The sequence below is a fragment of the Notolepis coatsorum genome, assembly GCF_963971535.1.
Source record: "Notolepis coatsorum genome assembly, chromosome: 17".
NCBI classification, from domain to species: domain Eukaryota; kingdom Metazoa; phylum Chordata; class Actinopteri; order Aulopiformes; family Paralepididae; genus Notolepis; species Notolepis coatsorum.
Window position 1 is genome coordinate 93,923,550 of NC_140181.1, and position 24,053 is coordinate 93,947,602.

The 24,053-nt window shown below is 42.5% G+C and overlaps 1 protein-coding gene across 1 annotated transcript in view; it reads right to left on the bottom strand.

Annotated features, from left to right (window-relative positions):
• slc13a3 (solute carrier family 13 member 3) overlaps positions 1 to 24,053 on the bottom strand; it is a gene marked incomplete at both ends in the record, with an annotated part of 62,814 nt that overhangs the window by 22,637 nt on the left and 16,124 nt on the right. The window contains 7 exons of the mRNA XM_084333560.1: positions 2,439 to 2,536; positions 4,150 to 4,254; positions 4,361 to 4,453; positions 5,094 to 5,219; positions 6,382 to 6,561; positions 11,019 to 11,073; positions 20,883 to 21,061. Coding sequence (XP_084189686.1) covers positions 2,439 to 2,536; positions 4,150 to 4,254; positions 4,361 to 4,453; positions 5,094 to 5,219; positions 6,382 to 6,561; positions 11,019 to 11,073; positions 20,883 to 21,061 — 836 coding nt within the window. The remainder of the gene's footprint in view (positions 1 to 2,438; positions 2,537 to 4,149; positions 4,255 to 4,360; positions 4,454 to 5,093; positions 5,220 to 6,381; positions 6,562 to 11,018; positions 11,074 to 20,882; positions 21,062 to 24,053) is intronic.

Sequence of the window (24,053 nt, forward strand, 5' to 3'; positions counted from 1 at the left end):
TTTTCCCTCCATTTTCCCTCTTACATTTCTCATTAAGCAGAATGAAGGAGAACATTTTCCTTGTGGAAAGTGAAGTTCTTTCTATTCTGCACATTTCCCCTGTTCGCCAGTAAGCTACAGAATGTGTGATGTCATCACAAACCTCAGAATTTGACCTCTGATTTAATCTGTAATGTCGTCAAACAGCGACCTCTAGGCAAAAGATGACAACATGGTACTACGTTTTTTGTTTGTGTCTGATGTGTGGGTGAGATTTCAGTGGGTATAGAAGGGGGGGGGGGGTTGCTATTGCTGGCCACACCTCAGGCTCTACCAAGAGAGGTCTGGAGAAACTCACAGTATGATAAGTTACTAAACTCCAGCCCACATGTCAGACCAAAACAAAAAAGTCAACAAAGCGCAACACCAAGTGGGGCTTTTTTGCCTAGAGGTTGCCGTTTGACGCATTACAGATTCTACCTTTAAAATGTAAAATGTGTGTGTGTGTGTGTGTGTGTGTGTAGGGGGGACAGATTAAAATAAACACAAATAAATTAGTTTATAGATTAGACTTTATAGGGCGGCCGGGTAGCGCAGCGGACTAAGCGTCTGCCTACCACCGCAGAGACAGTGGGATCGAATCCAGCTGCCGCGGTACCTCCGGCTTGGTCGGTCGTCCATACTGTCAGCGGGTGGGAAGCCGGTGGGGTGGGTCCTGGTCGTTGTAAAACAGCGACTCCTACAGGTCGGTCGGGGTGCCTGCTCAGCGAGGAAGGGATCTGGGTGAGGTAGTGTGATCCTCCCACGCGTTACACTCACCCAATGAGAGTCCTCGCTGTCAGGTGAAAAGAAGCGGCTGGCTGACTCCGCATGTATCGGAGGAGACATGGGATAGTCTTCAACCCTCCCTAGACCGGCAAGTGGGGGGCAAATGCGCGCAACGACCAGGAAGGGAGGGAAGGGAATTGGCATAACGACTAAAATTGGGATGGGAGAAAAATACAGAAAAAGGGGGGAGAAAAAGTAGATAAAAAAAAAGATTAGACTTTATTATAGATTTATATTAGTATTTCACAAAACCTACTAAATGCATTTTTGCATAATTCGGTTCGGTATAAGTCTGACGCCGCACGTGACTTATATTAATATATTTATATATTTTTTTATGACTCATATCTCTTAAAACAACAATGGACACAGCACTGAGGCGTGTTGAAGAGAGCCTCAGCCAACACAGGACGCCTGGCCCACGGTGGTGTAGTGGTTAACACTGTCGCCTCACAGCTAGAAGGTCCTGGGTTCGATTCCCGCTTGGAATTCGGAACCAGGTTGCCATGTTGCCAGGTATCTCCCGGGCCTTTCTGTGTGGAGTTTGCATATTCTCCTCCCGTGCTCGCAAGGGTTTGCCCTCCCGATAAGACAAACCCAATGGAAAAACATGCACAACAGATTGCTAACGCTGTCACGTCCCTGACGAAGACGGACAGGAGCACTTGCCTGCCTCTGTGTTTTACCAGGACCTGTGTGCCTGCCTCTGTGTTTTACCAGGACCTGTGTGCCTGTCTCTGTGTTCTACCAGGACCTGTGTGTCTGCCTCTGTGTTTCACCAGGACCTGTGTGTCTGCCTCTGTGTTTCACCAGGACCTGTGTGCCTGCCTCTGTGTTTTACCAGGACCTGTGTGTCTGCCTCTGTGTTTTACCAGGACCTGTGTGTCTGCCTCTGTGTTTTACCAGGACCTGTGTGCCTGCCTCTGTGTTTTACCAGGACCTGTGTGCCTGCCTCTGTGTTTTACCAGGACCTGTGTGTCTGCCTGTGTGTTTTACCAGGACCTGTGTGTCTGCCTCTGTGTTTTACCAGGACCTGTGTGCCTGCCTCTGTGTTTTACCAGGACCTGTGTGCCTGCCTCTGTGTTTCACCAGGACCTGTGTGCCTGTCTCTGTGTTTTACCAGGACCTGTGTGTCTGCCTCTGTGTTTCACCAGGACCTGTGTGTCTGCCTCTGTGTTTTACCAGGACCTGTGTGCCTGCCTCTGTGTTCTACCAGGACCTGTGTGTCTGCCTCTGTGTTTTACCAGGACCTGTGTGCCTGCCTCTGTGTTTTACCAGGACCTGTGTGCCTGCCTCTGTGTTTTACCAGGACCTGTGTGTCTGCCTCTGTGTTTCACCAGGACCTGTGTGCCTGCCTCTGTGTTTTACCAGGACCTGTGTGTCTGCCTCTGTGTTTTACCAGGACCTGTGTGTCTGCCTCTGTGTTTCACCAGGACCTGTGTGCCTGCCTCTGTGTTTTACCAGGACCTGTGTGCCTGCCTCTGTGTTCTACCAGGACCTGTGTGTCTGCCTCTGTGTTCTACCAGGACCTGTGTGTCTGCCTCTGTGTTCTGCATGTTGGTTCATCTAGCCATGACAATTTATGTTTACGTCACGTCTTTAACAACCGAATCAACACGCTGTCCACTGACCTTCTGCGTCGTACCACCAGCTAAACGAAGGTTTTTGGGAAGGAAAGAAGAACAGGATGGACACGATGATCACACCAGTGACTGCGTCAGAAACATACCTGCAGTAGAACAAGAGACATGGGAGAGGATGAACGGGTAACTCAACTTAAAGCAGCGGAATCTATTTCTGGGAGGGATATTTGAACCTCGGACAAATAAAGAAAGAAATAAACAAACACAAAATCGATAGCATCATTATCATAAACAGACCGTCCTCTGAGGAACATGTTTAACACTTTGTGACACTAGAAAGCTACCTTGAATGTGAGCGTGACAGTTACAATTTAGTTACAAGACACACTGGTATTTATTACATAGAAATATATCTACTAGGTTTGGTTCACATTGCTATTTCGCTTTGCTCTATGACAACTTATGAAAGACTTATGCAACATTTAGTTCAGAAAATGCATGAGAGACATCCAATATGGTGTCTGTACATACATACATACATACATACATACATACATACATACATACATACATACATACATACATACATACATACATACATACATACATACATACATACATACATACATACATATAAAATATATAAAATATATAATAATATATAAATAATATATATAATAACAGAGAATACAGTGCTGCTGGCACATACAAATGGACTGCCTTTCTACCAGACAGTATGACCCTGCAAGATAGTTTACTTTCAGGTGTCAGGCCCCTCATTCACTTCCATTCATTTTGGACTCCTGTAGTGTTGCAGGATACACCGATTGATTGATTGAAAACTTTATTAACAGATTGCAGAATGGGTACAATACAGTACGGCTCAATACACACAATTGTTAAGGGGATGCAGACCAGAGAAAGACTTTCGTCTTGTTTACATCAGGGTCCCCCATTTTCAATTCATCATAACATTTATGACATACACGACATACAGATAAACAGTACTGGTACATCCAGACATTTATGACATACAAGATATACAAATATTAATATACAGTACCGTTTAAGAGACAGAGTTTCTAAAAGAGAATATATACATTTGACATTTGGGAAGAAACTGTACATTGGAGAGGGTTGGGTGGGGGGGGTTGGACATTTACAGGGGCCAGTTTCGAATTGCAGCCTGCCGTAGGTGCTCTTTGAGAGCGGTTTTGAAAGTGTTGAAGGTGGGTAGTGATTCACATTCCTTTACAGCTGTGGGTAGGGCGTTCCACATTGATGTGGCATAATTGCGAAACGTGTTTAGTCCCTTGTTTCAGCCGAATCTGGGTTGAACATGATTTGTGGAACTCCCTCTGGTGTTGTGGTCGTGGTATTCACTGACCTTTGGGAAGTATTTCGGCATGTACATGGGTACCTAGAAAAGTATTGCGTTACCCAGCTGTTAAAAACGGTTCAATACCCCATTTTATTAGTATCAATACTTTTAGAATAATAAGCCTGATGCTGTATTTTCTACGAGTTGAGTGGATGCGTGACCTGCTCCGCGCCTCTGTTAGCCCTTTCACACTGGCAGCACACGCGCCGGAGCCGGTTCCCGAACCTTATCTTGAACCGGCCGGCGCGTTTAGATCGTAAATAATTGGTTCGGAACCTGAAAAGTCGGTTCTCAACCGGTTAACCGTCTGTAGTGTGGTAGTGGAAGGGTTAAGTAAGAGATACGTTAATCAATTAAGAATTGCATTGTCTTTCTTACCCTTTTTCAAAAAACACAGACCAGCCGGTGACGAATTTGGGATCCCTGGTGAACAGGAGGACGGCGAACAGGACGAAGAAGAAAGAGATGGCTCCCTCGGCAAAACTGAAATCCAGCACAAGAAAACAATCGCCATTGGAAAAAAGCGTTAAGACAAACACACCGATGTCGCATGAAACTTGGACGACGTCCTCACCTTATGGGTCCTCACCTTATGGGTCCTAGTTTTCTGTAATCTTCCTCTATGACGGCCTTTGCTTTCTCCTCTGCGTGTGCTCTCTCGTCCTCTTTCTTTATGCAAAGCCTGCGTAAAGGAAAGCAGTCACACCAATACACAAAAATGCGTTGTATGCGGTTATTTGCATTATTGTATATTGTGTATTTGTAGATTATGTATGTGTGTATGTACAGTATACTGTACCTATATATGCGGATTATATGTGTAGATGTAAATTATTCACCGTGTGTATACGTATGTAGATACACCTCAATGTATACTGTACAGCTATATAATAATATTATGTAATCAGATGTTTGTGTATACACATTCCATTCTAAAATGAGATGCCCATTTGCAATTACATGTGTTATGCATATACAAATATTATTTGTTCACATTTTTCTTTTCTCCATTATTATTATTATTATTATTATTATTATTATTATTATTATTATTATTATTATTATTATTATTATTATTATTATTATTATTATTATTATTATTATTATTATTATTATTATTATTATTATTATTATTATTATTATTATTATTATTATTATTATTATTTATTATTATTGTTGTTGTTGACCTTATCTGTTTTTTTGGTATGATTAAAAATTTAAACAATTGTTCACCAAAAAAAAACAATATACAAAAATGACAAAAGATTGATCATTATATTGCTGGTAGTGAACATCAATGGATGGATCTGACGTCACCGTACCGCGCGTTCAATCCCCCGTAGAGGAAGGAGATCCAAATCCATCCGAAGAACAGGAAGATAGCCATGAGGGGGAAGGCAAAGGCAAACCATGAACCAAAATTGATAAGGTCACAATCTGGAAAGTGGCTAGAACACAAGAGACATAACGTCAAGAAAGACAAAGGCAAAATACAGTAACTCAAATGATTTTCTAATAAATAAATTACTATATGTATTTGTAGTTATACTGTATGTGTTATGCATAGTCCATATGTTTCTAAACCAATGCCACCAAGACAAATTCCTATACATTGTATTACACTATTTTATGCTTATTGTATTTTATGCCTAATTCTATGTATGCACTTTAAGCATTGCTCTTTATCTGCCGATTTTGTGATCATTTTATGTATTTTTTACTTTGAGCTGCAATTCTTGTATAAAAGGTGCTATACAAATAAAGTGTATTGATTTGATTTGATTTGATGATTTGATGTTTTTAATTTTCGTGTCTTACATACAGGTGTATGCCCAGCCCATATGGGCTTACAAGACACATAACAATAAGTATATAATAATATACTTGACCAATTACTTGACAAATTACATATAGACCAAGATGGCCACAAGAACAAGAAAATACAAGAAAATACAATAAAACGTAATATAACACAAGCTGTACGCAATGTATATAAACAAAGAAACAAGAGGAATTCAAATACAATTATATAGGATATAGTGTGTTTTGTCTCTCAAGTGCCATGCTTTCTCCAAAAATAAAGCCCTCCTCAAAGCGGTGTACAAAGGGCAATAAAAAACAAAATGATATTCATCCTCCACCACTCCCAGATCACATAGAACACACAACCGCTCCTCCTCAGGTTTACCTTGGAATCTACCCACTTCCACAGCCAATGGCAGGGTATTATTATAATTATTATTATTACACCCACCAAAAAAAGCCCACATGGATATTGTAATCACTTGTGTGTCTTATCTGTCTCAGTCCATAATAGGTTTCATAGATGTTGATTCTATAAATCGAAACTGAAAGTAAAGCTCATAACAAACTCATTTTACTGCCGTGTTTTAACAACAACATTTCGATCCCGTGAAGGATTTTAATCCTGTCGGGGGACCTTATGGGATTGAAGTGTTGCCCTTAAAACTTGGGAAAATCACTTGTATTCTGTATTTCTGTATGACAACTAATAAAGAAACTTGAAACTTTGAATTCGCCTCACATCTTCTCCGTCCCTACACCGAACACGGGTGTACGCCCAGATAGACCTGCCACTCATCCACGTACCTTTTAAGCTGTCCGATGAGGATGAGGTTCGGCGCAGTGCCTGTGAGAGTGGCGGTCCCTCCGATGCTGGCAGAGTAAGGGATACAGATCAGGAATCCTTTCCACACCTTCAACTGATACGCCGCCTCGGTCCGGATCTCTTCAGCCGTCCTGACGTCGTCCTTCTGCTTTCCGTCCACTCTTGAGAAGTTTCAAAAGAGACGTATTGTGAAAATTTGCTTACGTACCATCCTCCTCCAGAGATGGGGAGATGGGGGCAGGGGTTATAGAGTTCCCATGTTTGTAGTGGGCGGAGTTGGAGCATTAAATACATGTAGTGGGCATATATATATATGCATACATGGTGACAATAGAATCAAAGTATATAAGAGAATTGTGAAATTAAGTAATGGATAGAACTAAGAACTACTGCAAGCGTATGTAAACAGGATGAGATACAAGACGATGGCTCATGGCCATATGCCCCAGGGGGCAGGATAAACCACTCAGAATAGGTCAAGGCAGAGCAGGTAAGGTTCAACGCTGCAGGCCAGACAGAGGGAGGTATGAAGCTGTTCCATGGGACCGGTGGTGCTCATGTCCAGTATGAGGTAGAAGGTCACTGGAATGTCTATATCGATAAATTCACTCAGAGACAGAGACAGGGGTTAAAAAATTCTCCCATGTCTGCAGAAAAGCAGACATGGGAGCAGATAACAGACATCCTAACTAAACTAGACAGATTAAGCTAAGGGTCAGTCCCCGATCAGGTGAGATCAGAGTAGGTTGAAGGAGAGAGAGAAAAGATGGGTCTTAAAAGAAAACTCCAACATTTTGGGAAATTAGCTTATTTAACATCTTCCCTGGAGTTAGACAAGAAGATACATACCTTTTTTGTCTCTGTGCGTGCATTTAGCTTTGGGAACAGTCGCTCCGTTAGCGTAGCTTAGCTTCATCACTGGAAGTGGGGGAGATCCGGAGCCTGACATTCCCTTACACTGTATACAGTCACGAAATACACTCCAAATACAACTCCAAAACGTTCATGTAAACATGTTGTGACCTGTGTATTCACCACGTGGAGAAATAAAAAATAATTGAATTAGACAATTACGTTTTATAAGCAAATATACTCTGAACTATTTTTTGCCTAACCACTCCTCTCTGAGCGCAGTCAGTGATTTCAACGTGTCGTCGTGATTGTTGACATTCTCATTCATTCAAAGGATCCGAACCGATTGAAGTTTATGGATACCATGACTTAAAATCCTCTTACCTTGACGATTAAAAGCCTCCCCAATTTAGAAAACAGTAATCCAATGGCTGGTATTGATAATATACTACTAACTACTGGACGCTCTGAGCTAACCGGAGCTAACACAGAACAGGATGGTAAAGCATATATAATGACTTCCTTTCTGGGGTTTTCAAAATAAAAGTGCGACGTTTATAGCAGCGGAAAACGTTTATTTTGTACATTATCGAACGTTAACACAAACCTAAACTAACGTTACAACTAACCTAAAGTTAGTTTAGGTTCGTGTTAACGTTCGATAATGTACAAAATAAACGTTTTCCGCTGCTATAAACGTCGCACTTTTATTTCAACAATCACGACGACACGTTGAAATCACTGACTGCGCTCAGAGAGGAGTGGTTAGGCAAAAAATAGTTCAGAGTATATTTTCTTATAAAACGTAATTGTCTAATTCAATTATTTTTTATTTCTCCACGTGGTGAATACACAGGTCACAACATGTTTACATTTTTGTATTTGGAGTGTATTTTGTGACTGTATACAGTGTAAGGGAATGTCAGGCTCCGGATCTCCCCCACTTCCAGTGATGAAGCTAAGCTACGCTAACGGAGCGACTGTTCCCAAAGCTAAATACACGCACAGAGACAAAAAAGGTATGTATCTTCTTGTCTAACTCCAGGGAAGATGTTAAATAAGCTAATTTCCCAAAATGTTGGAGTTTTCCTTTAAGCAAGGATTTAAAAGCTTCGACAGAGCAGGCGCCCCTGACGACGGCAGGTAATTTATTCCACAGGTAGGGAGCGCGGTAGACAAAGGCCCCGTCGGCTGGCGGATTTCTTTTTTAACCCTACGAATCGATAGAAGCCCCGCATTTTGCGAGCGCAGAGCACGGACGGGCGAATATCGTGAGATGAGATCGGATAGATAGAGCGGTGCGAGCCCATTAAAAATATTGTAAGTGAGGAGTAGCAATTTAAAGTCAGATCTGGCTTGAATAGGAAGCCAGTGTAGGGAGGACAAAACTGGTGTGATGTGATCAAATTTTCTAGTTTTAGTTAGTATCCGTGCAGCCGCATTTTGCACCAGTTGAAGATTTTTGATGCTTGAATTAGGTAGGCCTGAAAAAAGTAGTCTACAGTAGTCTCTAGACGTGATGAGACAAATGCATGAATTAGGGTTTCAGCATCAGCCAGAGTTAAAATAGGGCGAATCTTTTGCGATATTACAAAGATGGAAAAAGGCAATTTTGGTGAAATTTAAATGTGCTTTAAATGAGAGGGAGGAATAAAAAATTACTCAGAGGTTTTTTATGGTGGAGCTCTGAGATACATGACAGGCCTACCGGGAGGAGGTTGAGGTACTGGAACGCTGGTGCCAGGACAACAGCCTGCTCCTGAACATTGGTAAAACCAAGGAGCTGATCGTGGATTATAGGAGAGGACAGCAGGAGACGCACACACCACTGATGATTAACGGGGCTACCGTGGACAGGGTGAGCAGCTTTAAGTACCTGGGGGTCCACATCTCAGAGGACCTGACATGGTCAACACACATAGACACAGTAGTAAAGAAGGCGAAACAGCGCCTCTACCACCTGAGACAGTTAAGGAAGTTCAGAGTATCGGGGAAGATACTCCAGTCCTTCTACTCAGGAGCTGTAGAGAGCATCCTGACCGGAAACATCACTGCCTGGTATGGAAACAGCACGGCACAGGACAAGAAGGCCCTACAGAGAGTGGTGCACTCAGCCGAGCGCACCACGGGTATTGCACTACCCCCCCTGCAGGTGCTATACAACAAGAGGTGCAAATCCAGAGCCTGCAGGATAATGAAAGATCCTCACCACCCCAATAACAGCCTGTTTCAGCTGCTGAGGTCAGGCAGACGCCTGCGAACCCCAGCTACTAGGACAGAGCGGCTTAGGCTCAGCTTCTTCCCCCAGGCCATCAGAGCCATGAACAATGAACACTGAGTGCTCAGAACATTGAACTATCCACACACAAGCACACATGAACACACACACGACACGCACGCTGTGCACGCTCACACACGAGCAGCCACTTAACACTTTAACATGAGCGGGCACACACTCATGTCGCACACACGCACACTTATAGCCAAAGGAAAGGACACTTTAAATTAGAATAACAGGAACAGTGTATTGCACTACCAAAGCTAACTAGCATGTCCCATATGCTCTGTAAATAACTATGTACAGATACCGAGATGTCACTCCATGTTACCTGTTACCTGTTTACTGCACAATGTTGTTTTTTCATTTTTTGATTCTATTATATGTTGTACCACTGTATTGCACATCGTTGCGGGCAAGACCACCCGCATTTCATTGTATACCTGTATGCCGTGACAATTAAAACTCTTGTCTTGACTTGACTTGACTTGAGTATCAAAGTTGAGGGAGATGTCCTCAAACAGGCCTTTGTGGTTTTGGGGGGGATCAGTTGTATCTGCATTAACACAAATTTGCGTATTAGATATGAAAATAGCAAAGGGCCCAGAACAGAGCCTTGTGGGACACCGCATTGCACTGGGAGGGTCTCAGATGTAAATCATTATAGACCACGCAGTGTGTTCTATCAGTTAAATAAGATTTAAACCAAGCGAGTGCATGACCCTGAATGCCAACATGATTCTCGAGCCGAATCAGAAGAATGGAATGATCGACAGTGTCAAAGGCTGCACTGAGATCAAGCAATAAGAGCACAGAAGTTACAGTAGGTTTGAATCGAGAGAGAGCAGTAATTCATTTGTGACTTTGGTAAGCGCTGTTTCGGTGGAGTGTAAGGCTCTAAAGCCAGATTGAAAAGATTCATTAAGATTGTTATTTGATAGGTGGTCAGTAAGTTGCGTTGCGACAATCCGTTCTAATATTTTGGATAGGAATGGAAGATTGGAGATAGGTCTGTAGTTTTTAGAGGGTCGAGGTTCGATTTTTTAAGTAGTGTTTAATGACGGCTGATTTAAAGGCCAAGGGCACCATGCCAGTAGACGAGGTGTTGAAGATATTGAGTAGGGCAGGGCCTAAAGTTGGGAAGAGTTTTTTGATGAGAGTTGCTGGAAGAGGGTCAAACAGACAGGTTGAGGGTTTAGCCGCACCAGCCAATTTAGAGAGGACACAAGTGAGATGTTTTCAAGGAAGCATAGCGTATGGCATATGATGAATTGAAAATGGGGGACCCTGATGGAAACAAGACGAAAGTCTTTCTCAGGTCTGCATCCTCTTAACAATTGTATGTATTGAGCTGTACTGTACTGTACCCATTCTGCAATCTGTTAATAAACTTTTCAATCAATCAATCAATCAATCAATGGCTGGATTCAAAGTCAGGGGGAAAGACCATCAGTGTAGCTAATGTGCATAATATTATGTTTGTCTTACCCGTCAATTGTTAGCATCTGTTTTTCAGAGGGCAGTGAATGCAGGTTGGTTTGACCTGAAAAAAAACAAAAAACAATTCAAGAATTTGTCTCACATAAAAAAAAAATTATTTTTATAATGAACTTGAATCCCAGTATGAGTTTTAGGTTTTTAGAGGGGCGTTGGAAGACCTTTGAGATTTAATATATAAAAGGAGTCTAGCTTTATCAATCAATTACCATTTCAATATTGACTAACTATCCCTGAAGTCAATGTGATGGAACAGGATATTGTACAAAGTACACATCCTGGATTACATATTAACCATTCATGCAGCATAATGTCCATCTTTGGTGCTGAAGAGGACATAGTTGTCAACCGTAGCTAAGATAAGATAAGATAAGATAAGATAAGATAAGATAAGATATTCCTTTATTGATTTGGAATTGAATTGAATGGAGCTACCGTTGAGGGCACCGAGGTCATTTGTATTTTTCTAGTGTTTGTTTCCCTTTTTTTTGCTCCAGAAACCCGACTGACCTGCCAGTTGATTGGCCGACTTCCCAGAGCTCTAGTGTGCTCATATGTTAAGCTGGCGCCAGGGTGTCACAGGAAACTAGACAACCAAAGGAATCCACTGCTATCAGGCTTGTTATACTAGCAAATTTAGGGCAAAACCATGCAGTTTTAGTACAAAATGTGTTATTTTCTCCTATTTCTAAAATGGTGTATTTGCCTATTTTTGCATATTGGGGTCTCCAAACACTTGTGGAATTGCATAGATTGGTTACGACTTGAAAGCTGAGACTCTTGCACTGTAGATCCAATGAGCCCAACTGTATTAATGTGTGATGATGTTAGTCCCCATAGTAGCCATTTAAATGTTTACCTCTTTTACCCCTTACAATGACCTATTGTGACCTCTAGGATAATCAGTCTCATGAAACTTTACAACCATAAACGAGACACCTGGGCCATTCAGGGGATATATGGATGGCCCTAGATATATTGAGAATAAGGGGGGTTTCTGAGCCATTTTCAGAAAGTAGTGTTTGCCATCCAATCACAGATAAATACAAAGCTCCAGATGTCAAAGGTTTTTGATACCAAATAACAGAATGAAGGTCATGGTGTCTTAATGGGATATTTTGGAGGGATTTATGACCAAATAATATATATATATATATATATATATATATTAAATAATAATAATAATAATAATAATAATAATAATAATAATAATAATAATAATAATAATAATAATAATAATAATAATAATAATAATAATAATAATAATAATAATAATAATAATAATAATAATAATAATAATAATATAAAATATTATGGTTAAATGTTGCACAACATTTTTATATCGAATGATGATATCAACCCAAATATTGCTGCAACAAGGTATGATACATAGATATGAAAGCCTCTATACAGGAACAAATCTAAACATTGACATACAGCGTTGAGCTGCATCTCGAAATTATTCCTTAAGGTCCCAGCTTTCCAATGGTGTAGGCACTTGTATGTTAATTGTTTGGTTTTCTTCCAGCACCTCCTTCTTCCCTTGGGTCGAACACGCCATTTTTAGGCCGTGAGCCAGGGCCCCAAATTTGGGCCACGGCTACCATCTTGGGGGACTAACTTTCATAGTGATTTTTGGGAAGGTATACACCCCTGCTTCTAGAAAATATGTGATAGCAATGCAGCAGTTGCCTCCAAATGTGTGCTATCACATGTTTTATAACACTACCAAGCATATTTTTCAGGCCTCCTGTCCGAAATTACATGCCCCAAATGAATCATGATAGCTCCTGAACCATAAGGCCTATATGCATGTTTCTGGTCTCCTTTGATGGGTAACAAGCTAGTACATATGAATCCAGTGTAAGTAAACCCACATCTATTACCATTCCAGAGTAAATGGAGATACAATGAAGGAAAACATCATATTTTTACCCTCGCCTGGTACATAATCTTAATTTAAAAGGCAACATGACCATTATAACCAATATCCCATGGATAATAATGCAACTGTATGTGTTCTCCTACTCCTTGACTACAAATCTAACTCTGGATGTGATGAAAATACACAAAAAATACAACATTTATGATACAATTTATAAAGATATCCCATTTGATCCATTTGATGACTTTTCAAGGCTGTCTAGATCTATAATTATTGTCATCTGACTCCACCCACCCATATGAACAAACATTTGATTGGATGTCTATAAGCCAACCACTGTTCTAACATCATCTAAAGTGGACTGCATTAGAGCCACACCCTTCTTTCAGCAAGCATGGACGATCGTGATCCTAGGAGAAAGCGTAAGGAACATTTTAATCAATGAATCATGTTTTAAACATGTTACTGTGCAGGTTAAGAGGTTAAGCTGTTACTGTGCAGGTTAAGAGGTTATTCAACTTGAAAGTAAACACACAGGTGATTTTTTCATCAGCAATGTTAGTGATTATTATTTTTTGTTTTTTTTTGTTTCAGGTACTGTGGTGAGAGAGACGAGTAGAGTAGATTTAGATCTGGAGTAGCTGAATCAATTTGCATCAGACTGGAGAGCCATACACACAGAGATTCTATTAAGAAACAGTGTATCATACACCAGGACACATCAAAAGAAGATGATGACCATTTAGTTAGTCCTCAAGACTATGCATCCTGGGAAACATTACTTGAAGCAGCCAAAGTGAGAAAGTATGCCCCTATTTTAGATGTTGCGCAAGAACTTGGAGAAAAAGAAGTCCCAAAAATCTACTATCACGGAAAATGCCGAAGCCTATTCACCATGAAGAGAGACTTAGAGACTCTGAAAAGTAAAGTCAAAGAAAGCATTACTGATGAAGCTGGTGAGACATCAAAAAGGCCAAGGAGGAGATCTTCATCAGAAGCAAGAGTGTATGATAAAATCTGCATTTTTTGTGATAAGATTAAGAAGGTTCTAAAGGGCTCCCAGGTGCGTGAAAAGCTTACACAAGCTGTACAACTCAGAGCTGACCAAACACTACGAGAATGTGCAACCCAAAAGGGAGATGAAAAGATTCTAGCAGTAACAAGCAGAGACATAGTAGCTGCAGAGGCGCACTATCATCGTTCATGCTATAAGGATTACACCAGAATGAAGAAAAGGGCACCTGAGTACAAAGAGAATGATGAAGAAACAGATGGTGATGAACTGTATAAAAGGATTGAAAGGGAAGCCTATAAAGACCTTTTCAATTATATCAGAACTGATATCATACCCAACAAGATGATTGTACAAGTCACTTCTTTGGTCACGAAACTTGAATATTTCATGCTATCTGGTGGAGTTACACTCAGGCAAGATTCTACAAGGAATCACATTCGTAGGAAACTTGAATCTGAGCTGGGCAATTCAGTAGATATATTTCCAGATGACAAAGGAAAATTGTTGATGGTTCCTAAAAGTGTATCCTTAAGGGACATTGTCTTGGAAAATCAAACTCTACAGAGGGAGCTCAAAGTTTGGAGGGCCAATTCAACCAATCTCAACAAGATCATAGATCAAACTTCATCATATATCAGATCAATCATTAGACAGGAGATGACTGTGACTCCCTGGCCCTTCCACCCATTGATTGAATTGATTGAAAAGTTTATTAACAGATTGCAGAATGGGTACAGTACAGTACAGCTCAATACATACAATTGTTAAGGGGATGCAGACCAGAGAAAGACTTTCGTCTTGTTTACATCAGGGTCCCCCATTTTCAATTCATCATAACATATATGACACACACGACATACAGACAGTACTGCTACATCTATACATTTATGACATATCAGATTTGCAAATACAGTACTGTTTGTGATACAAAAGTGTCCAGAAAAAGAGTGTATATACATTTGACGTAGAAACTGTACATTGGAGGAGGTTGGGTGGGTGGGGTGGGGTTGGGTGGGTGGGGGCTGTACATTGGAGGTGGGGGGGGGGGGGGGTCGGGTAGGGGGGGGACACACATTGTACACTGTACATTGGAATACTGACAAAGCCATACTTGGTCATTTACTGTACAACTAGGTTAGGACATTTGTAGGGGCCAGTTTCAAATTGCAGTCTCCCGTAGGTGTTTTTTGAGTGTTTTTGAAAGTGGGTAGTGATTCACATTCCTTTACAGCTTTGGGTAGGGCGTTCCACATTGATGTGGCATAATTGCGAAACGTGTTTAGTCCCTTGTTTGAGCCGAATCTGGGTTTAACATGATTTGTGGAGCTCCCTCTGGTGTTGTGATCGTGGTATTCACTGACCTTTGGGAAGTATTTTGACATGTACATGGGTACCTTGGTCACGTAGTGTATCTTGTAGACTAAATAAAATCAAATCAAATTTATTTATAAGGCCCGACAACACACGTTAATGTCCCCATGGGCCGTACAAGTCTTCTTTAAACAAGTCAAGAAGAAAACATAACAATAAGTCAAGAACAGAACAAGAACACCATAAGGTCCAACAAATTTAAAATAAATGCAAATAAATGAAAGAATGCAAGCACTCCCAGACATACCCCACACGAAGGTAAGGAAAAACTCACTAAAACCTAACAATAGGGAAAAATGCTCCACAGGCAGTGTGGAGGAGAGAAACCTTAGAAGGGCCCATTGCAAGTTGCTGTACTCCATCCTAGGTTGTCAAAGTGGGCAGGGGTGAGGTGGGTTCTAGGAGTCAGGTCAAGCAGTAGTCTGACTAGCTTGTTTTGAGATGTTTGTAATTAGTTTTTTAGTGCCTTTGAGGTGCTTTGGTACCATGAGGTGCAAGCATAGTCGTAGTACCCTTGAATGAGTGCTCCTGCTAGAGTCTTCAGGGTATTCTTGTTTACCAGAGAGGAGATCCGGTACAAGAATCAAGTTCGTTGGTTGACTTTTCTTTTATTTTTTTTATTTTTTTTTATTTTTTATTACCATCTGAGGTGAAAGATAGATATGCTCATATGTCCATACCAGAACAACTAGAACGGCTTCTTGTTGGACTGCTCACTGGAAATCCTGACACCAAAACTCAAACACAGAGAGTCAATGCTCTGGTTCAGTCATTTTATTTAGTCAGGACATAATATATGCTGTGACATGTGGTCAACACAAACCACCAAAGCACCTTCTACTTCCTTATGCAGTAAAAACATTGACGGGTAACACTGAGCTCATCCAAACACTGTACAGGCTTGGGCATGGAGTCTCTTACTCCCAACTTGAAGAGAATGACACTGCTCTGTGTCTCCAAAAGCTAGCAACAGCCTCAAACCAGAGAGTTGTACTTCCAGCATCCATCAAGCCTCATGTCTTTACCAATCTTGCATGGGACAATATCGATAGACTTGAGGAAACTCTCACTGGAAAGGGCACATCACATAGAGTCAATGGCATAGTTGTACAGGCCAATGTCTACGGACCACAACCGCCAAGAGCTGAGCTTCCACACATTGAGAAACTGAAGCAGAGATCGGTCACCATTGAGGACCAAGAACTGGGAGTATATGTAGCAGGTGCAAGTGTGAGCCCACAGCCTCTCCCAACCAGGGAACACTGTGTCCAAGAAACCAAGGAAGCTGCTCTTCTTGCCTGCAAGAAGCACCTGGTGTGGGCACTTGCAAGGAAAACAGATACAGAGAATCAGACAATCCCAAGCTGGTCTGGTTTTAATACCAGCACCAGGGACCAATAACCAATCTCACAAGATATAGTTGGGTATCTGCCAACCATCAATTCACCAGCCACACAGTTGACCACAATGTTTGAAATCCTGAATCAATCAGAGATAATCAGGAAGGAACTGCATCTAGAAACAATTGTGGTAGTCATGGATCAAGCACTCTAGGCGAAAGCCACTGAAATAGCCTGGAAGCACAAAGAGTGCTTCTCCAACATTCTTCTCAGAATGGGGACATTCCATACCATATGTAATGCCTTAGCCATCCTAGGAAAGCGATTTCGGGATGCTGGTCTAAAAGACATATGCATAGAGGCTGGAATTGTCGCAGAGGGTTCGGTCAATGGAGTCCTTGATGGTAAACACTATAACCTGTCAGGGTCCACAAGTACATCTATGAAGCACTGATGAGACTCGCATGGGCAGAGTTCACACCGTGGGTTGAGGACAGCATTCCAGAGAAGAGTGGGATGATCAAATCACTCTTGGACAATGTGAAAGACATGGCCAGTGACTTGAACCAACAGACGGCGAACAATCTGCTGCAAAGTCCTCTATTAGCTGAGCTGATAACCCTGTGGACAGACTTTCTGGAACACCTCCGTCACAACAATGGAGAGCTTTCTGCATTCTGGATGTCATACATTGACATGGTAGAGGACGTAATACTTGGTCTTCTGCGTGCCTCTCGGGAGGGGGACTGGGAGTTGCACCTCCATGCTATAAGAAGCATGATCCCATGTTGCTTTGCCTATGATAAGATCAATTATGCCAGGTACCTGTCCCCTTACTTTGCTCAGATGACAAACCTCCCAGAGAAGCATCCTTCTGTGTATGAGGCCTTCAAGACAGGCCAATTCTCAGTGCAGCTGTCAAGTAACAACCCCTTTGGATGGATCCCTGTGGACCAGGCTACTGAAGTCACAGTTAACAAAGACACACAGACTCCTGGAGGCACAACACGGTTCAGCCTGAATGCCGGAGCTGTCAAGCGCCACTACATAACAGCTGAGCACCGCAGTGAATTCCTGGGACAGTTAAGGGAGATGGTGCAAGGTAACAAATCAGAGGTTTGTCATGCGGAGCTACAGCGGCCAAGAATCCAGAAAGATGAGGAAGCCGTTTCAGCAGTGGTTAGCCTCATACAGGAATGGGTCAACCCATTTGCAGAGAAGCGGGACCTCATTAGCATCTCTACAGCAAAGACAGCCCCCAAGGAGATTGCCTCCGACCTGATGAATGCATATGAGATTGGTGAGCAATGCTATGCAATCTTCAAGGAGAGACTGGAGAAAGACCCACCAGCAAAGAAATTCCATGACCCAATGAAAATGAACAGGCTGAAAACATTCAGTGATATGTCTAAGAAGAGAGAAGTTAAATCAAGTGGGAGGGCAATCATCTTAAAAGCAGACAGGTCTTTGTTTGGACGCATCATAGTGATGGCACAAGGGCGCAGTCTATGGAGGATATCCTTTCTCATCCCCTTGGGCCATTGCCCTGGGCCCTGTCCACACCAGACGGATTGCTGAGAAAGACCAATAAAGCGACTTTGGCCATGACCTTGCAGAAAAATGTAGCAGTAGCAGAGCAACTCCCAGGGAACTCTGCTACAGTGGTTGATGGAATGAACTTGGTCCAAAGAGTGAAAGGTGATCAAGTTACTTTCAGAGATGTTGCCACAACAGTTCTGGGTATGGCTCTGAGGGAAGGCAGTCAGAGTAGCAGAATAGATGTTGTGTTTGACACATACAAGGAGAACTCTATCAAGAACAGTGAAATATCTCTACGGGGTGAAGATACTGGTCATGAGTTGCAAGGTATCACAGGCACACAGATGGTGAGGCAGTGGAGGAGCTTCCTGACCAAAGTCAGTAACAAAACTAATCTCATTAGCTTTATAGTCGATGAATGGAGGAAGGCAGAGTACAGAGCAAAGCTACAAGACAAGATTCTGTATGCAACTGTGAATGACAAATGTTACAGAATCACATCTCAGGACAGTGAGGAGGTGTCAGCTCTTCAATGCCAACAAGAAGAATCAGATGGCCGCCTACTTCTCCATGCTGCCCATGCCACAAGAGAGGGATACCCATCTGTAGTTATCTGCTCAGATGACACAGATGTCTTTATCATGTCTTTAGCATTCTGTGACAAGATTGAGGCCCCATTGTTCCAGATGTGTGGCAGTAAATCCTGTGCAAGGCTTGTGGACATCAGGAAGGTTGCTGCCACTGTTGGCGTAGAGGTGTGTAGGGCTCTCATCGGGTTGCATGCATATACAGGATGTGACACTGTAAGTGCTTTTGCAGGCAAAGGGAAGACAAGTGCCCTAAGAATTCTGACCAGCAACAGGCAAAATCAGGACTCATTCTCAGAGTTGGGTCAGGAATGGGATCTCTCCCCAGAGCTGATGGACAAACTAGAGGCATTTACATGTCTCCTGTATGCCTCAAAAGCATCAACCACCAACGTCAATGAGCTCAGATATCACCTTTTTCTGTGCCAAAAAAGGTGAACTTGAAAGTCATCAACTCCCACCATGCAAGGACTGCTTAACAAAACATGCACAGAGAGCCAACTACCAGGCTGGTATATGGAGAAGATGTTTGGAGAAGGACCCACAAGTGCCAAGCCCTGTTGGCAGAGGCTGGAAGATGGAGAGAGAAGAGGAAGCTGAACAGTTGGTGGTGGACTGGATGGAAGGCCAGCCAGCACCCGATGCCGTCCTGGATCTACTGGCCTGTAACTGTCCAAAGAAATGTTCACTCCCAAGATGTATGTGTTGCAAATGGCCTCAGGTGCACTGACATGTGTAGACTGGCAGACTGTGAGAACCAGGCATCCATCTCAGATAGTGTGGAAAGTTCTGATGAAGATGTGGAAGAGATGGAAGACTTGGAAAATTATTATGATTACTAGGTTATTAACAGTAAACCAATTGTAGAGCGCCACCAACAGCGCCACGGATAGAGACTGAGAACTGTCTGTACTTTCCAAAATAAACAAATATTTTTCTGAAAACCAATAAGCATTATATCATTGTATAGGTCTAACTGGGCTGAAAACATTGATAGGTCACATGGCATGACACACTATATATGCCCTATATGAATGTTGAATATGCATATTGATCAATATTCATTGTTTTTTATGACTATTTCAATGTTTTGGGGAGATTTATGTTTTTGTAACATGGCAGTATTGAAAGAAATTGTGTTTTGGAGTCAAATTACCAGCAAACAGTCAACATGTAAACGGTAACCATGGCCAAAACATTTACATCATCTGAGTATACCTTTTTAAACGGTATCATAAATGTTGTATTTTTAGTGTATTTTCATCACATCCAGAGTTAGATTTGTAGTCAAGGAGTAGGAGAACACATTCAGTTGCATTATTATCCATGGGTTATTGGTTATAATGGTCATATTGCCTTTTAAATTAAGATTATGTACCAGGCGAGGGTAAAAATATGATGTTTTCCTTCATTGTATCTCCATTTACTGGATTCATATGTCCTAGCTTGTTACCTATCAAAGGAGATCAGAAACATGCTTATAGGCCTTATGGTTCAGGAGCTATCATGATTAATTTGGGGCATGTAATTTCGGACAGGAGGCCTGAAAGATATGCTTGGTAGTGTTATAAAAGCTGTGATAGCACACATTTGGAGGCAACTGCTGCATTGCTATCACATATCTTCTAGCAGCAGCCAGCAGGGGTGTATACCTTCCCAAAAATCACTATGAAAGTTAGTCCCCCAAGATGGTAACGACCAACCCTACTGGCTCACGGCCTATTTTGGTGGGTGTAGCAACACACCAAATTACTAATTCATTATTTCCCCTGCCAGGTTACCCCACACCCAAAAATAATAAATAAAAAGTTAATACATTTAGGTAAGCAGTGTTCCTGGCTCCAAATAGCACAGCTAAACGATTCACTGCTTGTGTCCCCATTGTGACGTCATCAATTGAAGAAATTCTGAACAGCTAGTTTCGACTTGTTAATATACATTAACAAGTGATCCTGCCAAAATGTGTTGTCTTTGACCTCCTCGGTCTTGTTACAGCAAACACTGGGGTTTTACCTCCAAAACGTGTCGGCATAATACAGTTCATAGAATTTTCCCTTGAACACTCTGTTTAGATAATCAGCAAGTTAATAATGAAGAGAGAGAAAAAGACATACATACCGCTTAGAAACTCATTCTCGGGCTCCTCCTTGAGCTTGCAGTTGTCTTTCAGGGTCTGTAGGTCCCCGAACAGGCTCTCCAAGATGGCGTTAGCAATGGGAAGCATCATGGCCGTTGTGGCAGTGTTGCTGAGCCACATGGACAGGAAGGCCGACGTCATCATCATCCCCATGATAAGCCTGGGAACAGAATGTTGTAGTACATGTACATGATGAGCACGTTTTGTTTTATTTGTTAAGTTAACATTTAACCCTTTCACTACCACACTACAGAAGGTTAACCCTTTACTATCACACTACAGACAGTTCTGTAGTGTGATAGTAAAGGGTTAACCTTCTTATTTTTTGTATCCACTTATTCTCCTCATTTTCAATTTTTCTCCCATCCCAATTTCGTATTGCCAATTCTCCCCTCCCCTGTCTTGAACGTTGCTAGACTGCACTGCCCCCCACTGGCCGGTACATCACGTGTCCCCTCCGGTACACGAGGAGGCAGCCTGTCGCATCTTTTCACCAGACAGCGCGGACTCTCAGTGGCGAGGAGTAACGCGTGGGAGGCTCACGCTGCCCCCGATACTTCCTGTCTCTGCTGTGCAGGCGTCACCCAACCGACCTGTAGGAGTCGCTGTCTACAACGTCCAATCCCCACCCATTGACTTCCACCCGCTGACTCTGCCAAATGAGCCAGTACGACGGCCGGCCCAAGTCGAAGGCAATGCTGAGACTGGGATTCGATACCAGAGTCTCTTGCATTGGTGACGAGCGCAATCTCCGCTACGCCACCCAACCGCCTAAAGGGTTAACCTTCTGTAGTGTGGTAGTGAAAGGGTTAACCATTTGTCGTGTGGAAGTGAAAGGGTTAACCTTCTGTATTGTCACAGTGAAAGGGTTAACCATTTGGTAGAGTGGTAGTGAAAGAGTTAAACTGGTGGAATGGCTGAAGAGACGTTTCGTGATGATTTGTGTTTTGAAATACTGAGCAGTCGTGGAAATAATTATGTGAGACAATTTTAAAAAGAAACGCTCAACCTGCAAACGTCCTTCCAAAACGGCCCAAAGAATTCCACCCTGGGTCTCTGTTGTTTTTGTAGGGAAGTTGCTTTAAGATGATAAGATAAGATGATCCTTTATTAATCCCCTTGGGGAAATTCCGGGTGTCAAAGCAGTATGGGGGGGGGGGGATACAGGGTGGGGGATACATAGCTTCACAGTCCTATACAGTCCAGTATCTATATACACTATAGATACACTATAAAATATAAATACTAATACAATATAATATAAAAAAGTACTACAGAGTGACAGAGTAACAATGGCTTCCCAGGTGCACCCCCCTCCACGTTCATACACTTCATACGACTTCAGCCTCCCATGGTACAGTTAGTTCCAGGATGTACAGGGACTTCTGTGAGGTTGACCACAAGATCATGTCTGGCCTGAGATCGGTTGTGATGACTGGTGGGAAGGTGAGCTTCTGGTCTCTAGGTCAACCTGCATTTCCCAGTCCCGTGCTATGTCCAGTAGGTTTGATTCCCTTCTTGTAGATGAATTCTGCTATGATGTTTACCTCTACCAAAGTAGCACCTTCCGTGTTGAGCAGAGATCTCTTTAAGCTATATTATTCTGTTTGTTTACCATTGTAGGTGCTCTGTCTGCCCATTTGCTTCCTGGGTTTCCTGGTTGCTGTGGGGCTTCGCCTGCCCTTGATTGGTCTTTACCTGTGAGGAAGGGCATAAAGGGGTAGTGGGGCGGCGTGGCTCAGGGGTAGAGCGGGTTGTCCAATGATCGAAGGGTTGGTGGTTCGAATCCCGCTCAAGCCCATGTCCATCCCACTGCCGTTGTGTCCTTGGGCAAGACACTTAACCTACTTGCCTCGTATGAATGTGTATGCATGTGAATGAATGTTGGTGGTGGTCGGAGGGGCCGTAGGCGATGATTATTCGCCACGCTTCCGTGAGTCTGCCTCAGGGCAGCTCTGGCTGCAATTGTAGCTTACCACCACCGGTATGACTGTGTATGAACGAATAATGGACTCTGTGAAGCGTTCTGGGTCTCATGAAGAGCGCTATATAAATCCAAGTCATTATTATTATTATTATTAAAGGTCTCTCTCTCTCTCTCTCTCTGGACAGACAGAGACCCATTGTTTCTTTTGTTTTGTTCTTTACAACATAAACTTCTCACACGCATGGCTTTCGACACATCGCACACTTTCCACCGCACACACTGATAACAGACGTCACACCCAGGGCCGCCTCAGGGGGTGTGCGAGCAGTGCGGTCGCACAGGGCCTCGCGGGAAGGGGGGCCTCGCAAAAAAAAAAAAAAAAAAAAAAAAAAAAAATTTTTTTTTATTATTTTTTATTATTTTTTTTTTATTTTTTTTTTTATTTTTTTGCGAGGCCCCCCTTCCCGCGAGGCCCTTTTTCATCACAGACCTAAAATCTAGTTTTGCTTATATGCTTATATATTTCACATTAGACACGTTTGTAGAATGACTTGTTCCTGGGTCTGCACCTGGGTCACTATTGGAGCTCTGGTGCTCTGCAGCAGGCATTGGTTTCAATGAGGGGAGGGGTTACACTATTCTAAAGCGTCTGACTATTCCGCGCGGCGCGCGTGCAGCAGTTTATCCGAGCCAAGGTGAAGAGGACATCGTTCGGCAGATGGACTGAAGATGAAAGTTGTTGCATGTTAGACAGTTCAGTCAGGCTAGCCATCCCGGCTAAAGACAGGGACAGCTAGTTAGCTTTAGCTACGTTATAATATTGAGTGCTATCCCGTGTGGTTCAGTCGGGATAGCCATGATGCTGTCGCCGGCTAGTAGCTAGCTTAGCTAACGGCTAACTAACGTTAGCTAAACTATCCAGAGGAGCGAGGCGAGGCGAGTGGATGTCTTTTCAAAAGAAGCAATACGCCGAAAGGTGTCCAGTCTGCCGGAAAGTACTCGAAGAAGAAGAAGAAGAAATTACACCGTGGGGCCAAGAAAGTCTCATTCCACGTTGATACTGCGTTATTGTGAGTGACCGTGAGTCAACATATTATTATATACCCGCCGTGGATCTGTCTTTCTCTTTCTGGAGCCAAACTGGTCGACTAGGTCTAGCTAATACTACTAGTAGCTAACGCTAACGGTGTGTGCGTGGTGCTGGTGGTGAGAGCACCTGGCTGTA